This window comes from Cheilinus undulatus, linkage group 2, assembly GCF_018320785.1.
Source record: "Cheilinus undulatus linkage group 2, ASM1832078v1, whole genome shotgun sequence".
Taxonomy (NCBI): domain Eukaryota; kingdom Metazoa; phylum Chordata; class Actinopteri; order Labriformes; family Labridae; genus Cheilinus; species Cheilinus undulatus.
The window spans coordinates 25533135-25556551 of NC_054866.1; the positions used below are offsets into that span (position 1 = coordinate 25533135).

A 23417-nucleotide genomic window follows, 5' to 3' on the forward strand; every position below is an offset into this window, starting at 1 on the left:
CTCCCTCACTCTCCCTTTCTCCATCCCAGAGGTCCAAAATAGCTGTATACGAGAAGATGTGGTCGTATATGAAGTCCGCCGAACCAACCGTCTTCACCAAAACCACGGCTGAGGGCGTGGCAAGGGTGCGCAAGTCTAAGGGGAAGTACGCCTTCCTGCTGGAGTCCACCATGAATGAGTACACAGAGCAGCGCAAGCCCTGCGACACCATGAAAGTCGGGGGGAACCTGGACTCCAAAGGATATGGAATTGCTACACCGAAAGGCTCACAGTTAAGGTGGGTGGAATAGTGTAACAATAGGAGACAGTAGCAAAGCTGATGCTGTACTATTGCTGCGATATTCCACCTACCCTGCTGTGCCTTTTAAACTACTCATAGATTAACCTGTCACTGCTGTCAGGTGAAAATCTGCCATCTGCAAGCAAAGAAAGTCGGAGGTTTTTTTACTCCCATGGATTGATTTGTTGTAAAAGTAACCACACAAACAGACACACAGTGGGCAAATATATCCTTAAAATCCACTTTAAGAATTCAGTTGATTATTTCCAGATTTGGATTGTTTTTCTTAGCACTAACTGTCTTAAATTAACAATTAAATGATGGCATTTGAACGAAGTAATTATCAAAATCTCTATATAAATAATTCAGTTTAGGTTTTCACCCAGCAGCAGAAATACATTAGAGTATTAAAAGTGCAGATTATATGTTTCATCTTACTTTCCCTTCCCTCCAATGCCTTGATTTCCTTAATTTCTGCACTCAAGTCACCCCTTGCATACATTTTTTTAGCTGTACTTTCCATCAGTCAATCTATGTGGTAATTTAGGGCTTCATTTCTGTGTTCTGTGTCATTGTCATTCGTCAGTCTGTCCCCTTTTGTGTCTCAAATCCCTTCTCTCCTCTATGGATCATTCTATTTCTCCACAGGGCCACCTTACAGGTAACTCTATCCAATTTTTGTTGTCCTGTCTCTTTGTTCCTTTCATCCTCACAGATGGTAGTCATGATGGTTATAATGATGATGATGGTTGGCATTACTATGATAGAGATTCATGAACTGAATATGACCGCGAGGAGGGGCAGAACTTCAGACTGATGCCACTGCATCTAAAGCCACGAGAGGGAATTTATAGATGAACAGGAGAAGAACGGTGAGAGGAAGGAAGTAGAGGGGCCTGGTCAATGGGGGGAGTAGACAACTAAACCTTACACATGATCTCACACAAAAAAAATCCCAAAAGTGGGAAGAAATAGTGCTTCAAATCTGCTCCAAATATGTTTTATTATTAATATGAATTAATTAGACTAATTTAACCCAGATTAAGGGTTACTGAATGGTTAACCATTTTAGAAATAAGACAAAATGCTAACACTTCATTGAGAGAGGGAAAGGAGGAAGTAAATGAGATTGTGAAGTCCTAACCTTTGTTCTTTTGATGGATTTCCCTCAGCAGCCACTTGTTTCATTTGATTGGCTGCCTCTGGTGTCACACCATAGTTCTTAATTAATACAGTCAATTTGTTTACTCAAAGGAAGGATTTGTTGAGGCCATGTGCACCCAGCTTCTAGTAGGTTTTGTGGTATCTCAGTGTACGGTGGTGTTTTAGTTGTAAAACCTTTGCATAGATTTGCAACATTTGATTTTAGCCCAATTAAATATCACTAGAAGAATTAGCTGGGGTTTATCTTATCCTGATGTTGTGTATGCACATAACATACTGCTCATTAATATGGACAGGGAGTCTTTTTCGCCACTGTTGTACAAAAATGAAGCCAAAATACCACAAATCCAGATTCTGATGTATTACACTGGTGATGTAAAGTGCAACACTGGAGCTGACATCCTGCCCTTTCCACCCACTGAAACAGCCATTTAACTTTACAATTATGCAGCAGAGATCCATCATGTCTGTTAGGTTTGCATCCAGTCTATTGTAGATACACTTTAAAGAAAATCCAATGAATGCATTGTTGTTTTTGCTTCGACTCTCTTTATCCAGTGGAGAAAAAAGCAATGAGCATTTCTTCAGAGGGCTATCAATTCCCAAAAGCTCTTTTTTTCATCAAACTGAACAAAAATTGGACATGGATCACTGCTTAATACTTATTGGATGGAAATTCAGTTTGCCTATAATAACAATATTGCAAACACAGTGCTTCTCTCAGCTGCAGACACCAGAGTGTTAAACACAGGTGACTTGTTTAAGTGATTAGTGAATAGAAGAAAAAAAAATAATAAAAATTGTCCAATAATGCTTGACTTGTTCAAACAAGGTGACTTGTTTGAGTGATTAGTGAATAGAAGAAATAAAATGAAAATTGTCCAATAATGCTTGGTTGCTGATCATTCAAGGCTTCTCTTACAACTTTGAGTTTGATAAACATTTATTTCGTGTCTACAATTTAGAGCCATGTCCTATCTGTTACAATGGAAGTCAGGGTCATGAATAAACTGCAGCAAATCGGCAGGGGGAACTCTAAGTATTTTGACTTCACTTCTAAGGTGACTGTTGCACTGTCCACCTTAATATACAGTCTTTGTTGCATATGGATACATCATGGCACTACTTCAGAAATGAGTGTCCCAGTTAAAAAAGTCTGAACATATCCCTTTAACTTAAGCCTAAAGATCCTTACAATAATTAATGAGGAATGATAGAAATGCATCTGATTCATTTTCCAGGTTACTGTGAGAGCCAAAATAGAAATTTTGTCCTAACAATGTCTTAAGTGCCTCCTGAGGGAAAATAATTTTCTAAATCCAGCAAAAGCTGGACCACTTTCTTTCTTTTATCTCCCTCCATCTTAGTCTCTCAGTCAGCATTTTATGCTTGCCTCATGAAGTACTCAAACAGAATATCAGCCTCACATCCTGTCCTATAACTTTCCTCTGTGTGTTGCAAACGAGTCCCTCAGAAAGAAAACCCACAGCTTATCCCTTGTTATTGACACAGTGGTTTTCCGTTTATGAGGGAAAAGTGACAGACAGCGGGTGGATTGATCCCTTAAAGAAACCCCCTCCTCCCCACTCTGAAAGCATTTCTGGGATGATCCATGGTTGTCTCTGGCTTCTCCCACTCTGCGGAAACCCAGCCTTCCAGGTGCACATGTGTGGCTGCAAGTGTGCCTCAGATGATACTGCCCCTCATCTCGGTGCTTTGATCACAGCTCTGATCTGACTTGATGAAGAGATTGAATACCCTGCTGATTAAAATGAATGTTAGGAATGTATGTTTCCTGTAGTATAGCTGATTTTGATATGGTTATTTATATGTGACTGATATGATCATGACTGACAAAGATGTTTGAACTGTTTTCATCTTTACCTCTTATGCTGTTGTAATTAGTCATGGCTTGTAGATTAGATCACCCTGGAGAACACTGTCTCTCTCTACATCTCTTGACTAACTTTACTTGAAAATTCACTCTAAAAAACCTTTACCTGTACTGTGTATAACTGTATGCATCTTTATATCGTGGGCTCCATCTGCAGCAGTGCAACAACACACTTTTAGATCAGGTAGAATTCACAGAAAAGCAGATGCAAAGATACAAGGTGAACATGCAGTGACCTTTTAGTAGAGATTAGCCCACCTGATTACAGCATCTCACAAACAAAGAGTGGTCAACAGAGGGTGGTCGCAGGAGAAAAGAATGGCAGGACAGTCTTTCATAGGTCACTTTGAAATGTGAAGATGCAGAGAGGGCTTCTGTTAAGCAGTAATGAAACAGGTTGTAATAAAATAGGAGACATGATAGGTCTAAAGAACAAGTGAACTGCTTTGCATGTATCAGAAAATTCAAGACCAATACATCTTCTTTTACCTTTTCTATATTTTAAGTAATCTTTGTTTACAGGTTCTACACAGTACCTTGTGCTGGCTAGGGCCAAATCCTCAGATCTCCATTTCTCATGTTTTTTTTTTTTTTTTTTTCTTTTTTAGAAATAAGTGCTATTGGTCACCCTTTACATCTTTTAGTAGGTTTTACAAATTGAAAACCAATTAAACACTTAAAAAAGATGCTTACTATGACCATTCAGTGTTAAAATAGTTGATAAAAGTGTTTCACATACCCTGAAAAGTGGTGAGTTTGAAGGAGTTATGAAGTTTTGGCCGACGGCAGTGATATAGATTAAAACCTGTACACAGCAGTTATGATTTTCACTGTGTTAAGTCATCTGGATTTCACTGTAGAACATTTGTAGTCAGAGATGTATTGACCAGTCTTAAAGCAGGATAGGAAAATATTTGATGTAGACAACAATAAACAGGTAGAACTTTGCATCAAGTCAAACCAGCATGCATCAATGGTATTTTTATGATTAAGTAGTTGCTGTACTAAAATACAGCTAACAATGGTTTTGTGTTATTTTTGCAACCATTAAGTGGAGCGAGTGTTTAAAGGGTTTTAATATTTGATCATGCAAAAGTACTCTTAGGCATTAGTTTTATAAGTAGCTTACTTAGTAACGTATCAAGTTACTTTCCTCAGTATGTAACGCAGTAATCTAACAAGTTATATTTGAAAGTGATGCACAACACTGTTAAACACAAATTTAGATAGGCCTACTTATGCATATTAAGCTCCAACTCGGGAGAAAGTAATTTATTTGCAATGTTTTGGTGCTAGACATTTATCTGGAAAAAACTGGTTTTGGCCTTATGAAATAATTGACTCATTTTGCCAGATAAGCGTGCTAGAGATTTTTTTGTTTTTTGTTCCCAGCTTCTTTAAAGTCTTCTGGATGACATAGACCAGTACCAGAGAGAAGCACTTACATCTGACGGCCAAGAGTGGTCTGCAGATGACACAGCCATCAAGAAACTTCACTGCAAACAAACAGGCATCATGAAAAGGGTGGTAGCTGACCTTAAAAAATGAAACTCTAAAATAGCCAAGTATTTGTTATTCTTACAAGTATGTTTCACATGATAGCAAGTTGCTCCTGGTTATGTACTAAATACTGTTTTGAAGCCCTTTTTCAAAGATTTAAAAATGCTGACTTAAAGTGGTCATGCTGCATGAATGCCTGATATTTAGCCTCGTGTCCCTGAATTTTGTTTGGAGGTCAGTCGCCTCAGGGGTGTGAGCAGGAGTGCTGTAGGAAACTGTAGCTAGCACACACACGCTCACACACACAGTAGCAGAGAGGTAAGTGAGCAGCAGGAGAGGACAAGAGCACCATTAGCATGCTGTAGAGACCTGGTTAACACAATTTTTACAGGAAATCTGACTCACTGTGGAGCATCTTCTGTTAGCACAGTCTGGAACAGGATCGTGACAGAGAACGAAAACAAAAACTAAACAAAATCTTTCAATAAAAGCAGATAGTGCTGACCATGGAGGATACATTTTTTTCTGAATAGAAAGAAAGTCAAAGAGAGAGAGAGTAAGAGAGATTGTTGTCCAGGGTGCATCCTCCACCACTAACCCACTTTTGTCCTATCATCCCCTGTGATTTTTCCCCTAGTTGCTCTCTCTCCTCCTCTTCTCCTCTTTCTTCCTCCCAGCTGTGGTCCTCGTCCATCATGTCTGTCTGCCCCTCCATCCTCTGCTCTGACCAAACTTTCTTATCTGTCCCTCCCTTTTTTTTTTTTTTACCTAAAGAAACGCGGTCAACCTGGCCGTTCTAAAGCTCAACGAGCAGGGCCTGTTGGACAAATTGAAAAACAAGTGGTGGTATGACAAAGGAGAATGTGGCAGCGGGGGAGGGGATTCCAAGGTTAGCCCTCTCTGTCTGCCCAAACCCCACCACTAGGGGGGCGGGGGCCGCTCACTGGCTGAGCAGCCTGCGACAGCCCCCGTCCTGGGAGAGTAACACACGCATCTGCCCTGGTAAAAAGACAAAAAGACAAAAAACAAGTAAACTCTCCAAGCAGCTTTCAAAATAAGCACAATGTTGCATCTGTTGTCAGTGTTGTGTGGCCTTTTGACAGGAAAGGTTCAGACCCAGTGGCAAAGATACAACACTTGGGCTTATTAAGATACAGAAGAGATGATTACTCTTTTAACGAGTACATCTCCAGAAAATAAAGCATTTTTAAATTAAATCTATAGTTACCTTTTAGAGACCCTGGAGAGGATAAAAAAAAAGCTTTTAAAAGATCAATGTTTAAAACAATTTAACCAATCTGAAAGAAATGGTCCAGTACCATACAGGGGAATGTGTCTCCTCTGCGGGTGAGTGCCTGGCACTATAAATCAAGCGCTCCTCATGATAATAACCATTTCACATGTGTTTGGCACTGATCTGGTAATGCCCCTCTGAAAGGACAGAGAGAGGGGTAATGGGAAAAGGGCTCAATGATGGATAGGAGGGAAAATAAAGAGAGCAATTACTGTCAAGACAGGAATATTCACCCTCTAGTGGCAGCTCTGGGGAGAGGAGACAGTAAGAGGCAAACTGATCATTTTCAGTCCCTCAACTGAGAATCTGTTTCTGAAGAAGAAAGTAGATAAAAAGGTTTTAAAACATTTAGAGGAAAAATGAGACCCCAGTGGGTGTAATTGTAGTTCTTGGATTCTTTTGAGCTCAGGTTGACTTGAAGCAGAGGGGAGGATGAATAATTGATAGCAGCAGAATGCAATTACAGGATAAAGTTTCCCCCTTGTGCTGCAGTTGGATTTCAACAATTCTAGTTATTCAAACACTTGTTCTTCTCGTTTGTTTCTGCTGCTCTTTAAATGTTTCCTCTTATCTTCTGTAAGTTTAAGCAGGGACATAAACTCTTTAATTTTTCATAAACACACGTTGTTTATATTTTAAACAATCACAGAAAAAGCAACGAATCATAAGAGCCCCTCTTGCTATACAATTTACATTCAGAGGAGCCTTTAAGCTCAAGGGGGGATAGCCAAATATCCAGTCATTTTAGTGAATCCTCTAGGCCTGTCTGTTTAAAAGGTTTTATCTGGACAAAAATGGTCCAGATTTGATTATCTACTTTATTTTTTTCTTCACACAATCTAACAAACTTTTACCTCTGTTTTACTAGAGTGGACCCCGATAAAGGTACAGACTTTAGTAGATGGTCAAATGCAAATGATTGTTGCTTTTAAAGGACTGTACATAACATACCATGCCTACAGGAGGCATTTAAATCAAACACACGGGAAGATCCTCCTTCTGCTCACTAATAATGTTAGATAGTGACAGAGATGGGCACACCTAATCAAAATTAAACTCTGTTAACTGTTTATCTGACAATGACTGGATAATCAATGACAGTTCATCTGTTTAGTCTGTTAAATATCAAAGTTCACTACATCACCCCTAAGCTGCCAGTGTGCTTTCTCCCTTACTGTGTATTAATATTACACATCCAATACATCCAGGGCTTGACAATGACTTTTTTGCTCACCAGCTACTCTTGCTAGTAGTTTTCCAAAGGTACAAGCCATTATGAATTTTCACAAGCAACAATTTTCTTGTTAGAAACAATATAATATAATATAATTTTTTATATAAGATAAAATCATATAATATTATGTAACATAATATAATATGATATATTACAATTTTGCGCTAATTAACAACCCTATTGCAATAAGCATCTACACTTACAGTGCTCACATACACTGGCATTAACAGCTGAGCACAGTTAGCGTGACGCCCAGTATGCATCACCCATAGATCCAGAGTGGCTAGTGGGAGTTGTTACTCTGCCTGCTACAGCTGAAATTCACCTGTATTTGGCAGGTTGGCAGATGCAAATGTCAAGCTCTGCATTCACTGTAAAGTTCTGATTCTAGTGATTCTGAACATTTCAAGATCTGAACGACAAACCAGCCACTACACATCTGCCAGATTGGCGACAGCAAAAGAACATTTGTAGTTATTAAACTTACCGTCAGAGGCTCTTTTGTACTCTCTTGTTCACAACAAAAGCAGTCCTGCTGCATCTGCAAGTTTCCCCATACAAAATCCATTGAAATATTGAATCCACACATGCTACACTCATTAAGATTCACAGATCAACTTAAATCTAAGGGTAATTGGTCATGTTTCCATTTATCCCAGTCTAGGTTTTAACCTAGCAGAGCTCAATATGTATGACATTTTCACATAGGTAAAGCAGTATTTCACAATAAAAGCAACCCAATGCATTTTGGCAAGTTATTCAGTAAACTGTCTAAAGTACAGGAGGTGGTGTGCTTTTGCTTGGAAAAGGACATAAAGGGAAACTGATCCTAACAGGAGTCATAAGTTTGATAACCATTTTTCAAGAAAGGTGCATAATGAAAATAAGTAAACACTTAACATTATAATTACCAACCTAATGAATTATTTGATAACTTGCTTAGTTGTGTAACATACAGTGCTTAACAAATTTATTAGACCACCTGTCATATTTGTCTCAGAGACCATCCAGCATCATGAAGTGCTTTAATGCTGACTCTTTCTTTTTCAGTCAGCTCTCCACATTTTACCATTTTGAACAGGAATGAGGGATTTCAAACTGAATTCAATCAAATTTGAGCCGGCTCACTGGGCTTCTCTGAGAAGTCAGAAATGAATCAAGCATAACATTCAACCACTAAAACTCATTTTTCTGTTCAGGAATGCAAGTAAATAACTATAATTTGACATATTAATCAAGAAATATTAATGTGCTTTATTATTTTTTCAGTTTTTTTGTAAATCAGTAAATTTGATAATTCATGGATAACAATAATAATTATATTTTAGCATTAAAAATATCATGGGTTAAAGAGCTCCTACATGTAGGTGTATTAACCATTGCAGAAACATAAAAAATGATTTTGGTCATCAAGAAACAAAATAAGAGTTTACTCTTATCCTAAAATCTGTACAGTGACCTGTCTTCCTGCAGCTTACCTTCCCAGTCTCAGCACAGTGCTAGCCCAATGCTAATAATCCTGACTTCACAGTACCTGCCTGTTTTTCAGTAAAGGATCAGCTGGGGCAGTATGGGTGTGTTACCTGAAGTGACAAAGGTGGGTCCCACTCATATGTCTGTAGCTCGCCTTAGCTCCTCGCTCCCCCCAGCCCCTCCTCATCGAGCATACACACATGTACTCAGTGGGATCCATGCTAGGTCACTTAAACTGAACCAAAGTATTTTTTTAAATGTGACTGAGCTGTGCAATGCAAATGTGAAATACTCTAATAACATAAAATAACATGTCCTATGATGTTATTTATGTTATTTTTACACGCGAAGAACCCCGGTAAACCTTGCAGTTTTGAAACTGAGCGAAGCAGGCGTCTTAGACAAACTGAAAAACAAATGGTGGTATGACAAGGGAGAGTGTGGACCCAAGGACTCTGGAAGTAAGGTCAGTCTCACGCTGCTGCGGCCCATGAAACGTTAGACTGAAACTCACATCCTGAATACGCTCCAGATTATAGAAAATAGTGTCTTAGCATTAGCAAGATTCTTAATAGCCTTAATCTCAGACACATTTTAAATGCCCAGCTGACATTAAGTGCTTTAATTTACAGGAAAAAGTGCATGAGGTGAACATTAAAATTGTTTAATTTCTTTAGCAGTCTCAGCGATCTCTTCTTGATCTCTGTAGCAGATCAGTGACAATGTTAAGTTTCATCTGTGTTATTTTACAGTCATGATTTTGTTTTGATATCAGAAAGTTTATTTATTATCTCCTAAAACAGAGCAAACTATTCTTCCTGTAGCGTTAGCACTGTTAGCAGCTAATTATTAGCATTAACTAAAGTTTTAACTGAGACTATGTGGTTTATTTGTGCCTATAATGTTGAGTGAGACATGCTAAGTCTTAAATATTCTAGTATATATTTTAATACACTCTTAGGTTTCTTGCCTGTTATTTTAGACCAACTAAACTTAGCACCAAAAGTAAGGAAATTTGTGTTTAGTAGATTATTTCTTTGTTGTAACAATGCTTCTTGGCAATAGATGGGCACACCCCACATACTCAGCTCTGCTGCTCATCCCACAAATGCTTGTTCCTTACAAATGTAGCACCATTTCAAAGGGAAGCTTTCCAATGATATCAGATTTATTGCCAAGGAGAATAATTACAATAAAGAAAACTATACCAAACACTAATTTTCTTACTTTTTGTATTAAGTTTGTATGTTGTTATACAACAAGATATTACATATTCATGGTACTCAGAAAAAGATAGCACTAAATATTTATTGACCTTTATATCAAATAAACACATGACATCACATTTATGGAGAGAGAAGGTTTCAGTAATAACTAAACAGTTACATTCATATGCACCAGTTCTTGTTGAAAGCAACAGCTGATTTTAAACTTTAAACAAAATTAATTTATTTTATTTAGGACTAAAGTAAGTGATGCCATCAGTGAAATTAGTGACTGAGTTTTAAACTGTGGGATAGAGTAATATCACAGTAGCTTATTTGTAACCATTACTTAGTGAAAAAAATAACAATTGAATTATGTTAAAAGTAGAAAATTAAATCAAGTACAATTTTAAACATTACAAAGTACAGGAGCTGTGCTATTTTAGATATATATTAACATCTGGAGCTTTAAATGTCATCAAATCTACAGTAAAATGTCATCACCACTCAGAATTAAGCCTGCCCTGTGATTTTCTTTCTCTCATTGACTGAAATTAGACACATTCAATGTTATTAATCTATAAATGTGGACTGTGTAGTTATAGTTACTGTGACTTATGTGTAGTACTGTATATAGTAGCTGTGGTGATAACAGTAGTGTAAATCTAATTATGGAAGTAGTATGTGACTGTAATGCACTGATTTTTCAGTAATTTATTATTTTGTGTATGTGTTTGCTTTAATTTAGTGCTACAGTATTAAAGTAGAATAGAATTTGTCACTTAATTATTTTTTTTTGCAACTATATCCATTTCTTTTTCTAACCCATTGTATCCGGTTTTGTCTCTCTGCTTTTTTCCACCTCTTTTCCCAAAACTCTCAACTTTTTTCCTTCCTCATGTCCCCTACTCCTCCTTCACCTCCATCTCTCCCATCTCTTATTCCACCTTCTTTTGTCCTCCACACATTCTCTTCGTAATCTTCCATCATCATCTCCCTTAACTCCTTCTCTTTATTTGCGTCTTTTTCCTCATTGTCCGGCCTTGACTCATCCCTCCCCTCACTCCTCACTCCCCGCTCCCTCTCTCCCTCTCTGCAGGACAAGTCGTCCCAGGCTCTGAGCCTGTCCAATGTAGCCGGGGTCTTCTACATCCTTGTGGGAGGCCTGGGCCTGGCCATGCTGGTGGCCCTGGTCGAGTTCTGCTACAAGTCCCGGGCCGAAGCCAAGCGCATGAAGGTGGACCTTAGCCCCCCCCACTGCCCCAGCCCCTCCCCCAGCACCCAGAATCTAGCCACTTATAGGGAGGGGTACAACGTGTACGGCTCCGAGGGGGTCAAGATATAGGGGTAGGACTTAGAGGCTCCCATATAGGTGGGGTAATGGTGGTGTTGATCATGGTGGTGGTGCTGTAGATTCTTGTATTGTTGATGTAGAGGCTGACGCAGCAGCCACACGCAACCGTGTTGTACTCCATGTGGTGATGACAATGTGGTCAAGCATTGTGGAACCAATGTAGCTTCTTATGTTTCTCCAATCTTTTTCTTCCTTTTTGGTTCATTTGTATAACAACAGGGTTTCTGATTTCTTTTACTTTTTGGTTTAAATTAATCTTCTTTTGGTTGTCTTTTTTTAGTCTTTAGCCCTTCATTCCCTGGCTAGACTGGGGTTAGATATGTATGTCTACAGATTTGGTTCCATCGTCTTTGGCTGCAGACAGTAATGGTGATGATGATGATGATGATGGTGGTGATGATGGTGATGATGACATTCATGGTGATGCTCTTGGCTGATGACTTGCCTAGGCACCTGCATTGTAACTTTAGATGAGACTTGAATATTGCTAGAGCAAGGAGGCACAACTCCACTTCAGGAACAGACACAGAAAAAAAAGTTTAATGTACTGCCCAGAGCTGCAACTATCATCTGTTTTTATTATCTATTGATTTACACATTAGATTCTTAAATATTGCCTGAGTTGTCCAAACAGCAGTAAAAAAAAAAAAAAAAAAAAAAAAAAAAAACGACTTCTGAGAGGATAAAACCAGGGGAGACAAGGTTTAAACTTTTAAAGTGTTACCATGTTATAATGTCACAGTTTCATTGATCCTTTATCGAAATACTTAGAAATTCAGAATTTAAGCCCTGGAATACTATTGTGGGCATCCCAATACTTTTTTTTAACCTTTGATGACTTGTATATATCTTTGTATCATTATGGTGAAATTCAAGGTCAGTGATAAGTTGTATGCCATATATGGTCTGCATAGTGTATGCATATTAAAATGTGAAAATAAACACATATAGCCTAGAGTCTAATTAGTATGAACTTTAAATACAAAATATTCATTTTAAAAGATAAGGTGAGCTTGCCTTTAGATCCTGACCTCTTTTAGAGGCAAGGCAAGGACCATCAATTTTATCATATCTCTAAAAAAAAACACTTATAATAATCACAGTTGTTGAATAATTAAGTTAATTTTTGTGGTAATGAGGCTCAAATAAAATTAAAAACTTATTTATACTAAGTTTATTAAAACTGTTATATACTGTTCTAAAACTGACTAAAAGCATATACATTTAATTATTTACACCATTTATTTTCCATATAATTCCATAAGAAAATGTGAGAAACGACACAAGTATTAGATATCTAAATCAATTTAAGCAGATATAAGCCTTAAGGTAAAAATGCAAACTGATATGAACCACATATGTGTAATAAAACTGTTATAAGTTTATAAAACTGACCAAAAGTCACACCTTTTTTTATAATTATTTCTTTAAAAATAAATAAAATCACTCGTTGTTTTTCAACAAACCTGTTGCAACATTCAGCTATAGCAGGGGTCGTCAACTACATTTGTACAAGGGCCAGGTTTTTCCTTGATGGACACTTTGGGGGCTGGACCTTAAATGAATTTAGATTAAAAGACATTTTGGTCTAATTAACATACTTTAAAAAGTATTTTTTTTTATTTCAAATGAATGCCATTTTTAGCCTTAAAAGTAAGATCAGTCCCTATACCAGAGTCAGCCACAAGGGGGCGATTGAGATATTTTAGCTGAATATCTCCTGGGCTGTTAAGTTCTCTATCACTGTGTTTGATGCTAATATGGTGTGCCCTGATTGAAGAGAAACCTGTCCTAGAAATGATTTATTTAGCATTGATTCTCAGGTAGGAAAATGCTTGAGGTCGAAAGAAAACCAATCAAGAATGAACTCAAAATAGGGGTTTATCATGTTTATTATATTTGCAAACAATGGGTGACAGGTGGATTTCTGTAAAATTAATCAGTTTCAACCAATATGAACAATTTTTTATCAATCTGAATTGTTTTTTTAATAGCTGTATATATATCAACCCTTTTTTTCCTCTGCATATTTCTGAATTTCATAACATTCTGGGGGCCAGATGGGAAGATGTGGGGGCCTGATGTGGCCCTCAGGCCGCCAGTTGATGATCACTGCTATAGAGTACCCTAATAAGTTATTTGTCAAGAAAAATCCTCTCAGTATGGCTTGTCAGATGCAGGTGGTCATAAATGTCTTCATAAAGAAATTTTTTACACCCTTACATGGGCGTATGTCCTTATATAGTTCCTTCATTTTTCATGCTAAAATTTCAGTAATTGATAGAAAACATGGACAAACAAAACTTACAATGACATTTACTACTATTTACCTTTACAATGTGTGAGTTTCATCAACTTATCATGGTTAGTTATGATGTTAGGGTGAATTTTTTTTGTGTCCAAACGTGATTTAAACACGTCCGCCCACTGTTTTTGTCCCCTCTTTGCACATCAGACTGGTGTTTGCATGATAAATATGATTAAGGTAATATAAAGCATTGATCAAACAAACTTGAACTGGGCATCACACTAGTAAGTCAACCCTGAAGATATCTCATTTTTGAGGATCGATGCCTTCTATGATCTGCTGACTGACAGGTCATTGTTCTGCACCCTCTTTTGTTGGGGGGGGGTCATGCATCGAGATGGGCCTCATACCAGAGTCTGTTCAGGGCTTCATTTTGGCCAGGGGCAGCCCTGGATGTAAAACTGCATTTTTTTAAGTTCTGAAGGAAATAGGAAGTTTGAGACACTCTGCGCCACAGATGATTGGTAGGATGGTGTGATGTCATTTTCCGTGACATTGACTGACTTAAGATGATGCCCTTATCTAAAGCAAAGATAGGTCTAAGAGAAAGAACAACACAAGCAAGAATCTAGACAGGAGGATATAATGTCAGTATGTGTCGACAAACAGCTTCAAGTCAGACACAGACAAAAATGTATCGGCCAGTAGATTATTATAGTTTATGCAAACATTAGAGATAATGTAAGTTGATTTCTTCTCATTACAACTTCAGTCATTTTTTCAATGATACAACTAAAGGATATGAGTATAAATGTTGCTTCTGAAATATCTACTTTGAAAAGCTTTCATTATAAACAAACAAATACCTGAAGCCACTTTTTAAAGATGCTTTTTGACAATTTGATCTTAACCTTAATTTACCATCTTGGGAGCAAAAGTTTTCTCCTCGTTAAAATTTGCTGCTTCCAGCTACAAATTAACCGTAATAAGAACACGTGGGCACCAGTTCTCACCAATCTGACTGAAAACTTTTTTAGTCATTATATGATAGACATCTCCAGAATTATAATTACTTTCAAGTCATTTCTCATATCAGTGAAAGCTCAAGATCATTTTCGTAATGCGAGCACTATTACAGTGTTTCACAAACATATGCGTGTGAAAAAGCTTCTATTAGCCACTGAGCCAATTCAATCCAATTTAGGGTGAAGCTCAGGCTTTTGACAGCTTCAGAAAAGTGAAAACCATTTGCCTAAAATGCTGATTTTTATCAAGTCCATTAAGGTAACATGCATAATCAGGGGAATTAAGCTCATAAGCGAAAATGTGGAAATGGGAGGATGATTTTACCTAGCAGCACATTTTAATAACTTTTCGTTTTATCCTCAGATATCAACAACCGTTCATAAATATGATGATATTTATCTAGATGTGGTCTTTGAAAATTTACCTGATTCTCTTGCATTGCAAAGGGAAACTTTATATGCAATCATTGATCTACTTTGAGAGGCTGTTTAATTTTTAATATGGCCATGATAAGACATATAACTCTACTTTCATACAGAATACATATATAATGCAGCTCTGGTGACTATAAATAAACCTCTCTATTTAATGTACGTTTAACGTGTCTTCTGTAACCTGGAGTTGTCCCCCCCCTGCAACAGATGATCCAATAAAGCTCTCTGACTTATTCCAGCCCTGACAACTACCAAACAGCCCAGTTACTTAGTTTTAAAGCAGAAGAATTATTGATGAAGCCAACACTTCATATAGAACGGCTACTTAGCGATGTTGTTGTAAAAGCATGACTCAAATTTATTGATGAATAGAGCAGTTAAGAGAAGTGTGAGGAGACACTTACATGATCTGCTTGGCAAACCTTTCTATGAAGTAGATCAAATTTGATAATCATCTTGAGACAATTAGCAGAATCAATATGCAGGAGGCAAAAGTAAAGACTGCTAAATGCAGAGCAGTAAATATTGACTTTATCTGTGTAAAGGCACTTTAAAAGAAGTCTACTGCTTGATACAAAAGCAAATACCTTCACAGTTGTAGTCTGCAATTGTAGATGTCTGCCAATTTTTTTTTATTTACTCATCCAAAAGAGTTTAGAGTTGTCACAAAAACACTAAAAAAGCTGATTATTTCTTTGAAAACTGTAGCTTTAGAGAACATGTTTTCTCTTTAGTTTTAATTGAGCTGTACATCAGCATGACACCACTCATTAAAAGAGGAAGAGTAGAAGCTGTTGTCTCTAGTCTCTGCTAATGTGTTACCACACACAGTTTGATGTTTATTATTGCAGAATAAACTTATTCAGATATGAATGCTGTATAAAAACCATTAGCAGGAAAACCCATCAACTTCCTATGTTTTAGACCTCAGGGGCACAACTGTGTCATGTTTCCTTTCCTAAAACCATTACAAGAGGTTGTTTTTATGGCTTTTTATGAAGTATTTTAGCTTCCCAGACAGGATTTTCTTTTTTTTTTTTTTCAAATCTGGCAGCAGTAGTAGTGAGAAAACATCACACGGTAGCCTGTCTGTGTGAAGTGTCACCCTACTCTGAGCAGTATAGTCAGTCACTCCCTCTCTATAAATCTGAAAACTGAAAGAAAAAGCACTCCTTCATGTTCTCTGTTTGTCTTTCCAAAGTCCTCACCTTACAAATCCTATGCTTTCAAATCCTCACCCAAATTTTTTCAAACAACTCAAACCCAGAACCCAAAAATGCATGGTCACTTCTGAAATGCAGATGTCTACAACCCAAATCCTCTCGTCCACTTTGTACATGTTTGTTGACTGTTGCCTGCTTCAACGTTTAATGTTGCCTTAAGTGGAAAAATATTTGTGACTGTAGCATTTGCATATTGTTGTGTAGCTCTCAAGAAACCTGAATGTGTAGTTTCGGTTGCATTCACACCAAGCCAGTCTGAAAGAATGTATGTAAAGCCTTGAACATTATTACTTGGACCCAACTTTCTCAAACATGCTGAAAAATGCAGAATAATACTTTGGTGCAAAACATCCAAGTGTCCTAAGATTGTGTCAAAATGCTAATCTCAGTTGTTTTTCAAGCAAAAGCATACAATAGCTTACTTCTGTGCATATCTTGTATTAAGAAGTTCATTATCTCTTTTACTCCACTTCAAAGTCACAGGCTCTGTGTTGCACCTGTTGCAAAGCATCTGAGTGCACAGTGGAGGTGTCATTTCTTCTTTCCAGTTGACACAGTTGTCATTTCCTGCTCAACACCTTCCTATTCATCCACTATCTATTTAGCTTCCCCATTTTGGGGCCTGGAGTCAGTCCCAGCTGACATTATCTTAGCGCAATGTGCAAATAGCAAGAGAACATAACCTATCGTTAAGTCCCCGAAAGGTCAGCATACATAAATGAGTTCATAATGGGCCTCCATTCTGCCTGTGACAAACACAGGAAAGCTCAACAGCCCTCTTACTGCTCAGAGACACCACTACCTCTTAAATGCTCGCTACACCTCAGGGAGATTCCTGCTTGTGCTGCACATGCAAAACCTCAACGTAGACCAACACCAGGCTTTCCGTTGTGAGGACTTACTTTAATGTCTGCTGTGTGTAACATGACCTCAACTCTTCTGGGGAGGTCACCAAAGATCTCTATGGTAGGTGTGAGGATGTCAAAGTCAGATTAGAGTTGGAAAACTCTTACCTGATAGTTAACTTGATAGTTAAAAGAAACAGTACTGTGTATAACTCTAAGGCATGTTTGGGCTAAAAACTTGCAATGGCCAGTAACCCCACATGAGGGAACCACTGGACAGGAAGGAGGACTGACACAACCCTGGTCATGCTCTTGATGTCATTGCATATTACCAGGGGTCATGGGAAAATAATGTGCTGACAAAAATAAAGTCCAAGCCTTTATGGCAAAGTTATGGGTGGATGTAGTGAGCAATCATGACCTAGGGTACCGCCCAGGCAGGTTGCAGTGTTGCCACGAGCCCCTGGTCGTGCTGTGGATGTCCCAAGGGCTCAAAAACCACCAGCGGCCTACAGTCGTATTACCAGGCCTGGACAAAAGAGATGCCATTGAGTTTGACCTTGCTTGACCTTGGCTAAAACTTAGAGAAAACAACTGTATGTCGATAAAGCTGCATTGAAAACATCTCTTTTTTTCAAAAAATATAAAAACTACCTTGTACGGTGCACAGTTGCAATGAAACCAGTTAAAATTTATGTTAAATTCTGACACATCTCATATTCTGACATGTTCTAATGGATCAATTTTACATTAGTTAGCTGCCATAATGTGTGCAACATAACTAGCAAAATGAAGTCAGTGGCTTTGCAATATTGATTTTAGAACAGCAAATGTTTTTTTGCTTGAAAAATAAAGTTAGAGATCGTTGATAATGAAAATGGATTCTTATTAACTCAACAAAATGTTTGAGTTATTTGATAAATTAACTCATCAGTAGATTTAATTTGAGTCTTCAACAAATGCAAAAAGAAAACTCTAACTGGGTGTGTGATTGCACCTGTAGATTCGTCTTATTGTTAGTGTACTTTTGTGTACAGTATGTTTACAAGCACATGCATGTATATAAATTTGTTGTGCATGTGTTTGTATAGAGGTTGTTGTGTCAATTGTTAATTGCCTATGTTGTAATGTTTCTAAATCTGTGAAAGCTTCTGCTTTTAAAACTAGATCTCCACTCTGCCATCTCCACCCTCCTCTCCCTCCTTCCCTCCATCTCTTCTCATATTTAGTTGTCTTTTTCTGAAGCCATGCGGAACAAGGCCCGTCTGTCCATCACAGGAAGTGTGGGGGAGAATGGCCGTGTCTTGACACCAGACTGCCCCAAAGCCGTGCATGCTGGCCACGCCCCCCTCCGACACCCCGGCCTTGCTGTGGTCTCCTCTGGACTGCCCTGAAAACCAAAAACACCTGCCGTGCCTTAACGACACATTAACATATAGACTGGGACAGAGACACACAGACACATGGACACATGTGCTTACATACAATCACACACAAATCGTCATCATGCATAAAAAATACACACAGGAGTTAAAACATGAATACAGTTTCAGATAATGCAAATACTTATATAAACACACACTGCACATCATCATCTCACTCTCCAGCTGCCATTGACTTCTTTTACAAGAAACAAGTGAACCACAACTGTGGAGCGAAGAGTGGAGAAAAACAAAAAAACAAAGGACAACTATGACTATCACACTTGCCTGCAGCGGCCATTTAATTCTTTCCGGAGAGGAAACCATCCTGATATCAATACACTGACAGAAAGCCAGCACAGACTGACCTGAAATGAACTTTGAGCTGTGAACGTGACCACAAACCTGATCATGATGATGATAGTGATAAAGATGATGATCACAGCTGACGGTAAATAAAAAGAAACAACCAAACAACTCTGCATCTACTCTGTCGTCATTGGACGATGTTGGCCAGTAAGCCACACCCCTTGACAACGCCTTACTACAAAAGACTGCAAACATTGTTTTCATCATAATCATCATCATGGTCATCCTAACTTGCCTGCAAAGACTGAGTGCCAGGTTTTATCACCCTTAGAAGACCAGAAAACTGTAACCTTGAACGTTTTGACTGTGCAAACCCGCTACTTTTTGTTTTGCCATGGACTGTTCCAATTGAATGAAAATGCTTTCTTATTACACAAATAGAATGATTTTTCTCCTTGTTCTGGTGAGATAATCACGCCAGTATAGAACAGAAGTAACCTCCAAACACATATGTGCAGCCGACTTCGGCTGCAGAATTCACAGGGGTTTGTAAAAGAAAAAAAATACACAGTAGTTATTAAAGAAGTCCTTCATCAACAGCATCTTCATGACAGTAGATATGCTAAATAGCATAGTGGTAAAGGCAAGGCTTCAACTGTATATTCAGTGATGGAAAGAAAAAATACAACACATGGGCTGATCTTAAATGACTACCTAGCAAAGTGTTTCTCATCCTCACCTATAGGAACATTTGATGTTTAATAAATTGAAGAAAAGCCTTCCAGTATATGAAGTTAATACTGCCTCTATGTCCTCTTCAGTAAATATTAGAAGCAGTCAGATATGGATAAAGGCAAATCAGTGGAAAGTTCCCCAAAAAAGGGATGACCATAAAAATGTTCAGTTAAAGGGTCAAAATAAGGTTGGGAAGCACTGATTTATGCCCTCAGCTCTACACACTACTTGAACAATAAAGATCTTTAGATACAGTTCGCTCTAAGTAAAGATTCAAATGGGCAGTTCGGTGGTCATTTGAGATCCCTCATTCTTTTTCCAGTGTTAAGGGATTGGTACCATATCAGAAAGCTTGCTTTTTAAAACTGTTGTAAATAACTGCGTAGCAAACAGACCTCACCTGTCTTTTTTAATCATCTTAGATAACAATTCATTGCAATAATGAATATAAAAGAAAAATGCCACTACTTGTAATTAAGATCAGATCTTTTTTATAAATCTACATATTATATATAATACAAATAAATATATATCTATACGTCTATAGAGAACTATAGAAGACATTGATCACAGATTGTCAGAGGCCATGGCATACATCCTGTTATATGGCGTTTTTTTTTTTGTTTTGTTTTTTTGTTTTTTGTTTTTTGATAACTTGAGATTATTAATATGCCACCATCTTTGTGCGTCCTACTCAACACTGAATGTCCATCTGGCACTCACAAACTGTGGAAAGGCACGCACTCACACATTGTTGCATACACAGGGTCAGCTCAGAGTGATCACTCCAGCTCTATGAGAGGTTTGGACCATTATTTTTAATTTATGCCTGTTTTTCACAAATAGTTGTTCACTTTTTTCATTAACAGTTGGTGGTTTTTTACCCGTTTAATGTTCTGTTAAAGGGTCTGAAACAGCATGTAGATGCAGATATTCAACACTGGAGGCCAGAAGGCTTCAAGCTGGCCTCTGGACAGGAGGGGTCACTGTGATTTCAAAGCACTAAGAAAACAGCTGTCTGACATTTGGAGAGTGTAGCATTTGCATTGAATTTCATATCGCCTCACTGCGTTTTGTTATTTGTCTTCTCACCAGATGCAAGTCAGCTACAGATTGAATCCGACACGATCAAAAGCAGCAAGCTGACAATAGAAGCAACAGAATGAAATCAAAATTGAGCAGGGTTTGCACTTTTTTAGGGACATAATTATATCCATCAGCAATTACTATACTATACTTTAGCCTGTTTTGGCATTTGGGAGAGGAAAATATTGTTGCATTAATATCTGCAAACCCATTAAGAAAAGAAACTATGTATTTTTAAGGACAATGGTGCAATTTTATGCCTTTAGTTGCAATACAGTTACGCATATCTAGAGATTGTGCCATACGACATATGAGGATTAATTCTCCTGTATTGTCAGTTTTAATTATTATTCTGTTTCCATCGTGTCTTGCCTCCTGTCTCTATAATCTTGCTCTTTTTTCCTGCCTTGTCTCCCCTCTCCCTTCTCTCTGCCTCTGTCTTCCCTCCTGTCCTCTTGTAGACAGAACTCTGTACAAAGTGCATCTCAGCAAAGACAAATTACTTTCTGCCCTATTACACTGCAAAATAATGGGATACAGATGAATCCAAGACCCAAGACACCGACTGACAATCCGAGTTTCATCTGGTTCTTTGTTCTGAACATTGCAGAGCTTTTACTTTATAACCTTTAACATTCTGCAAACAAAACAAAACTCAGAAGAAGTTCCAAGTCTGTGATAAACTCACGCACATACCTCCTCATGCATCAGCCCTGCATCAGATGTGTTCAGGTCAAACTCCAAATGAAAGCTGTATCTTAAAACAACAGGTCTCTGACACAACAAACCTCTCTACAGCATTATAGAATAAGGTGGACAGTTTCCAATCACCTCCTCTCAGCCCAGGGGATCATTGCAGCAGCACTGCAGCAATCCAGCCTCAGAGAAACAGGGAGTTTCTTGAGTAAAAGCATTTGTGCAGAGACAGTTAACACTGATCTAGCCATCACAACACCCGCACACTAGGCAGTAAAACCATACACAATACTGCTGGGTTGATTTCTTTGCCACCTCCAGATCATTAGATTTCATGCATCGACAGCAAAAAGCTGGCCGCTGGGCTGTCACCACTCTGGCTTTAACACACTGTTTCTTTATGTCTTTATTTCTGTCTTTCCATTTGGTTTCTTTTTCTAGTAAAACATCAATGCTGAACCTGTCTCTTCTGCGTGGTTATTCATCCACAGTTTCCCTTCTGCACTAGAACCAGGCAGCAGCCCCGTCAAATCACATAATCAATCTAATTTACCGTATCACATTGGCAACCTTTCCTGTTTTGCAAACGTGACATGTGCCAAGACATACATGTAGTAAAACAAATAGAAGGTTTTTTTTAAAGCTATTGTATGATTTTTGTTGGATCTTCTCTTAAAAAATAACCCTGCAGGCAACTGAAATCAACTGCATGACCTCAAATGACACCAAGATGCATCAAATTAAGTTTCTACTCATGAAACAATTGATTTCCAAAATGCGAATAGCTGCCAAGTCAGAGTAACTCTTGATATGTGGGTGTCCTAGGTCTGTTAGTCAATAAAGATTTTGTAAAAACTAATAAACAAGCTAAAAAGTTTGTCTTCAAAGTTTTGGCATCACATGCTCTCATGTATTAACCTCATAATTACAGTACAGTGTGAACCCACTAAGAGTGAAAGGCTTTTTGTACATCTGAGATGCCCCACAGTGCCTGAATAGTGAGTTAAAGAGTTACTTTAGGCTAACAGTAGCACCATGCATTGGTATTTCTCATAGCCTTCTTGAAATATTGAAACAGTCTCTCTGACAACACTATGCCAACATCTTTATAATGATATAAAAGGATTTTATTTCAGCCCATTTTAATCAGAAACACTCTTGCATACATTTAACTATTTTATTGCAAATTGAATATTGAGGAGAAGGCTCTGCTCAGATGATACTCCCTAGGTTAGCTTTGACTTTCCAGAGAGCGCACGGCTAGAAACCCCCATATGGATGGATACATGTATGACAATACTGCTGAATACAATAAAATTAAATCAAAAGCAATAAATCATTGCATTTATCTAAATATGAGGGTGCAACAAGCTTTACGCTATAAAGGAGGGGGCTAGCGTGTCGGAGGTCAAGCTTTGCCAGCAGCAGTAGCATGGTGTATCAGCATTAATGCAAGCAGGATTTAGTGAGAAGTATGTCATACATAAATACACTGCTGTGTTGAGAGAAAGAGCTGCAATCAGCTGTGGGAGCTGGGAGGTGATAAGTGAAATCAGCTGATCACAGCTGGGCATATGAGTACAATGTCCTGCATGATCTAACGCTGAGCCAGTGTTGTAATATTTAATAAGAGTAAAGCAAACTAAAATGTTTCATTTCTTCTAAAAGTATTTAGTCCTTGACTTGAGTTTAAGTACTTTAAATACTTCTGGCCTGATGTTGGTGCTGTGTAAAGTCAGGGTATCACTATCATCAAAGTGATATCATCCAGAGGAGAATGTGAATATCTTGAAAATTAGTTTTAGACTCTTCTAAGAATTCATCCCATTTGGCGACGTCTACTGGCTTGCTATCTTTAATGGCCTTGCAGTACAACTAAACCCTTGCACATAGCTACCATCTGACTCTCCTCAAATGACACTGATCAGTCCATCCATCCTCAGATTGGGCACAAACATTTTATCTCCGAGCTGTCTGATGACTGACGTGGAATCCA

At 38.1% G+C, this 23417-nt stretch overlaps 1 protein-coding gene across 3 annotated transcripts in view; it reads left to right on the plus strand.

Moving 5' to 3' along the window:
* Positions 1–21806, plus strand: part of gria4a (glutamate receptor, ionotropic, AMPA 4a) — a 208795-nt gene extending 186989 nt beyond the window's left edge. The window contains exons 15-18 of one of the 3 annotated variants that reach the window (XM_041808361.1): positions 30–277; positions 9191–9305; positions 11144–11281; positions 18404–21806. In XM_041808361.1, coding sequence (XP_041664295.1) covers positions 30–277; positions 9191–9305; positions 11144–11281; positions 18404–18568 — 666 coding nt within the window. In that variant the 3' untranslated portion in view covers positions 18569–21806. Of the gene's footprint in view, positions 1–29; positions 278–9190; positions 9306–11143; positions 11392–18403 lie in introns of all 3 variants that reach the window. The other 2 variants (XM_041808368.1, XR_005993051.1) reach the window with 2 other exon arrangements.
* Positions 21807–23417: the final 1611 nt, after the last annotated feature.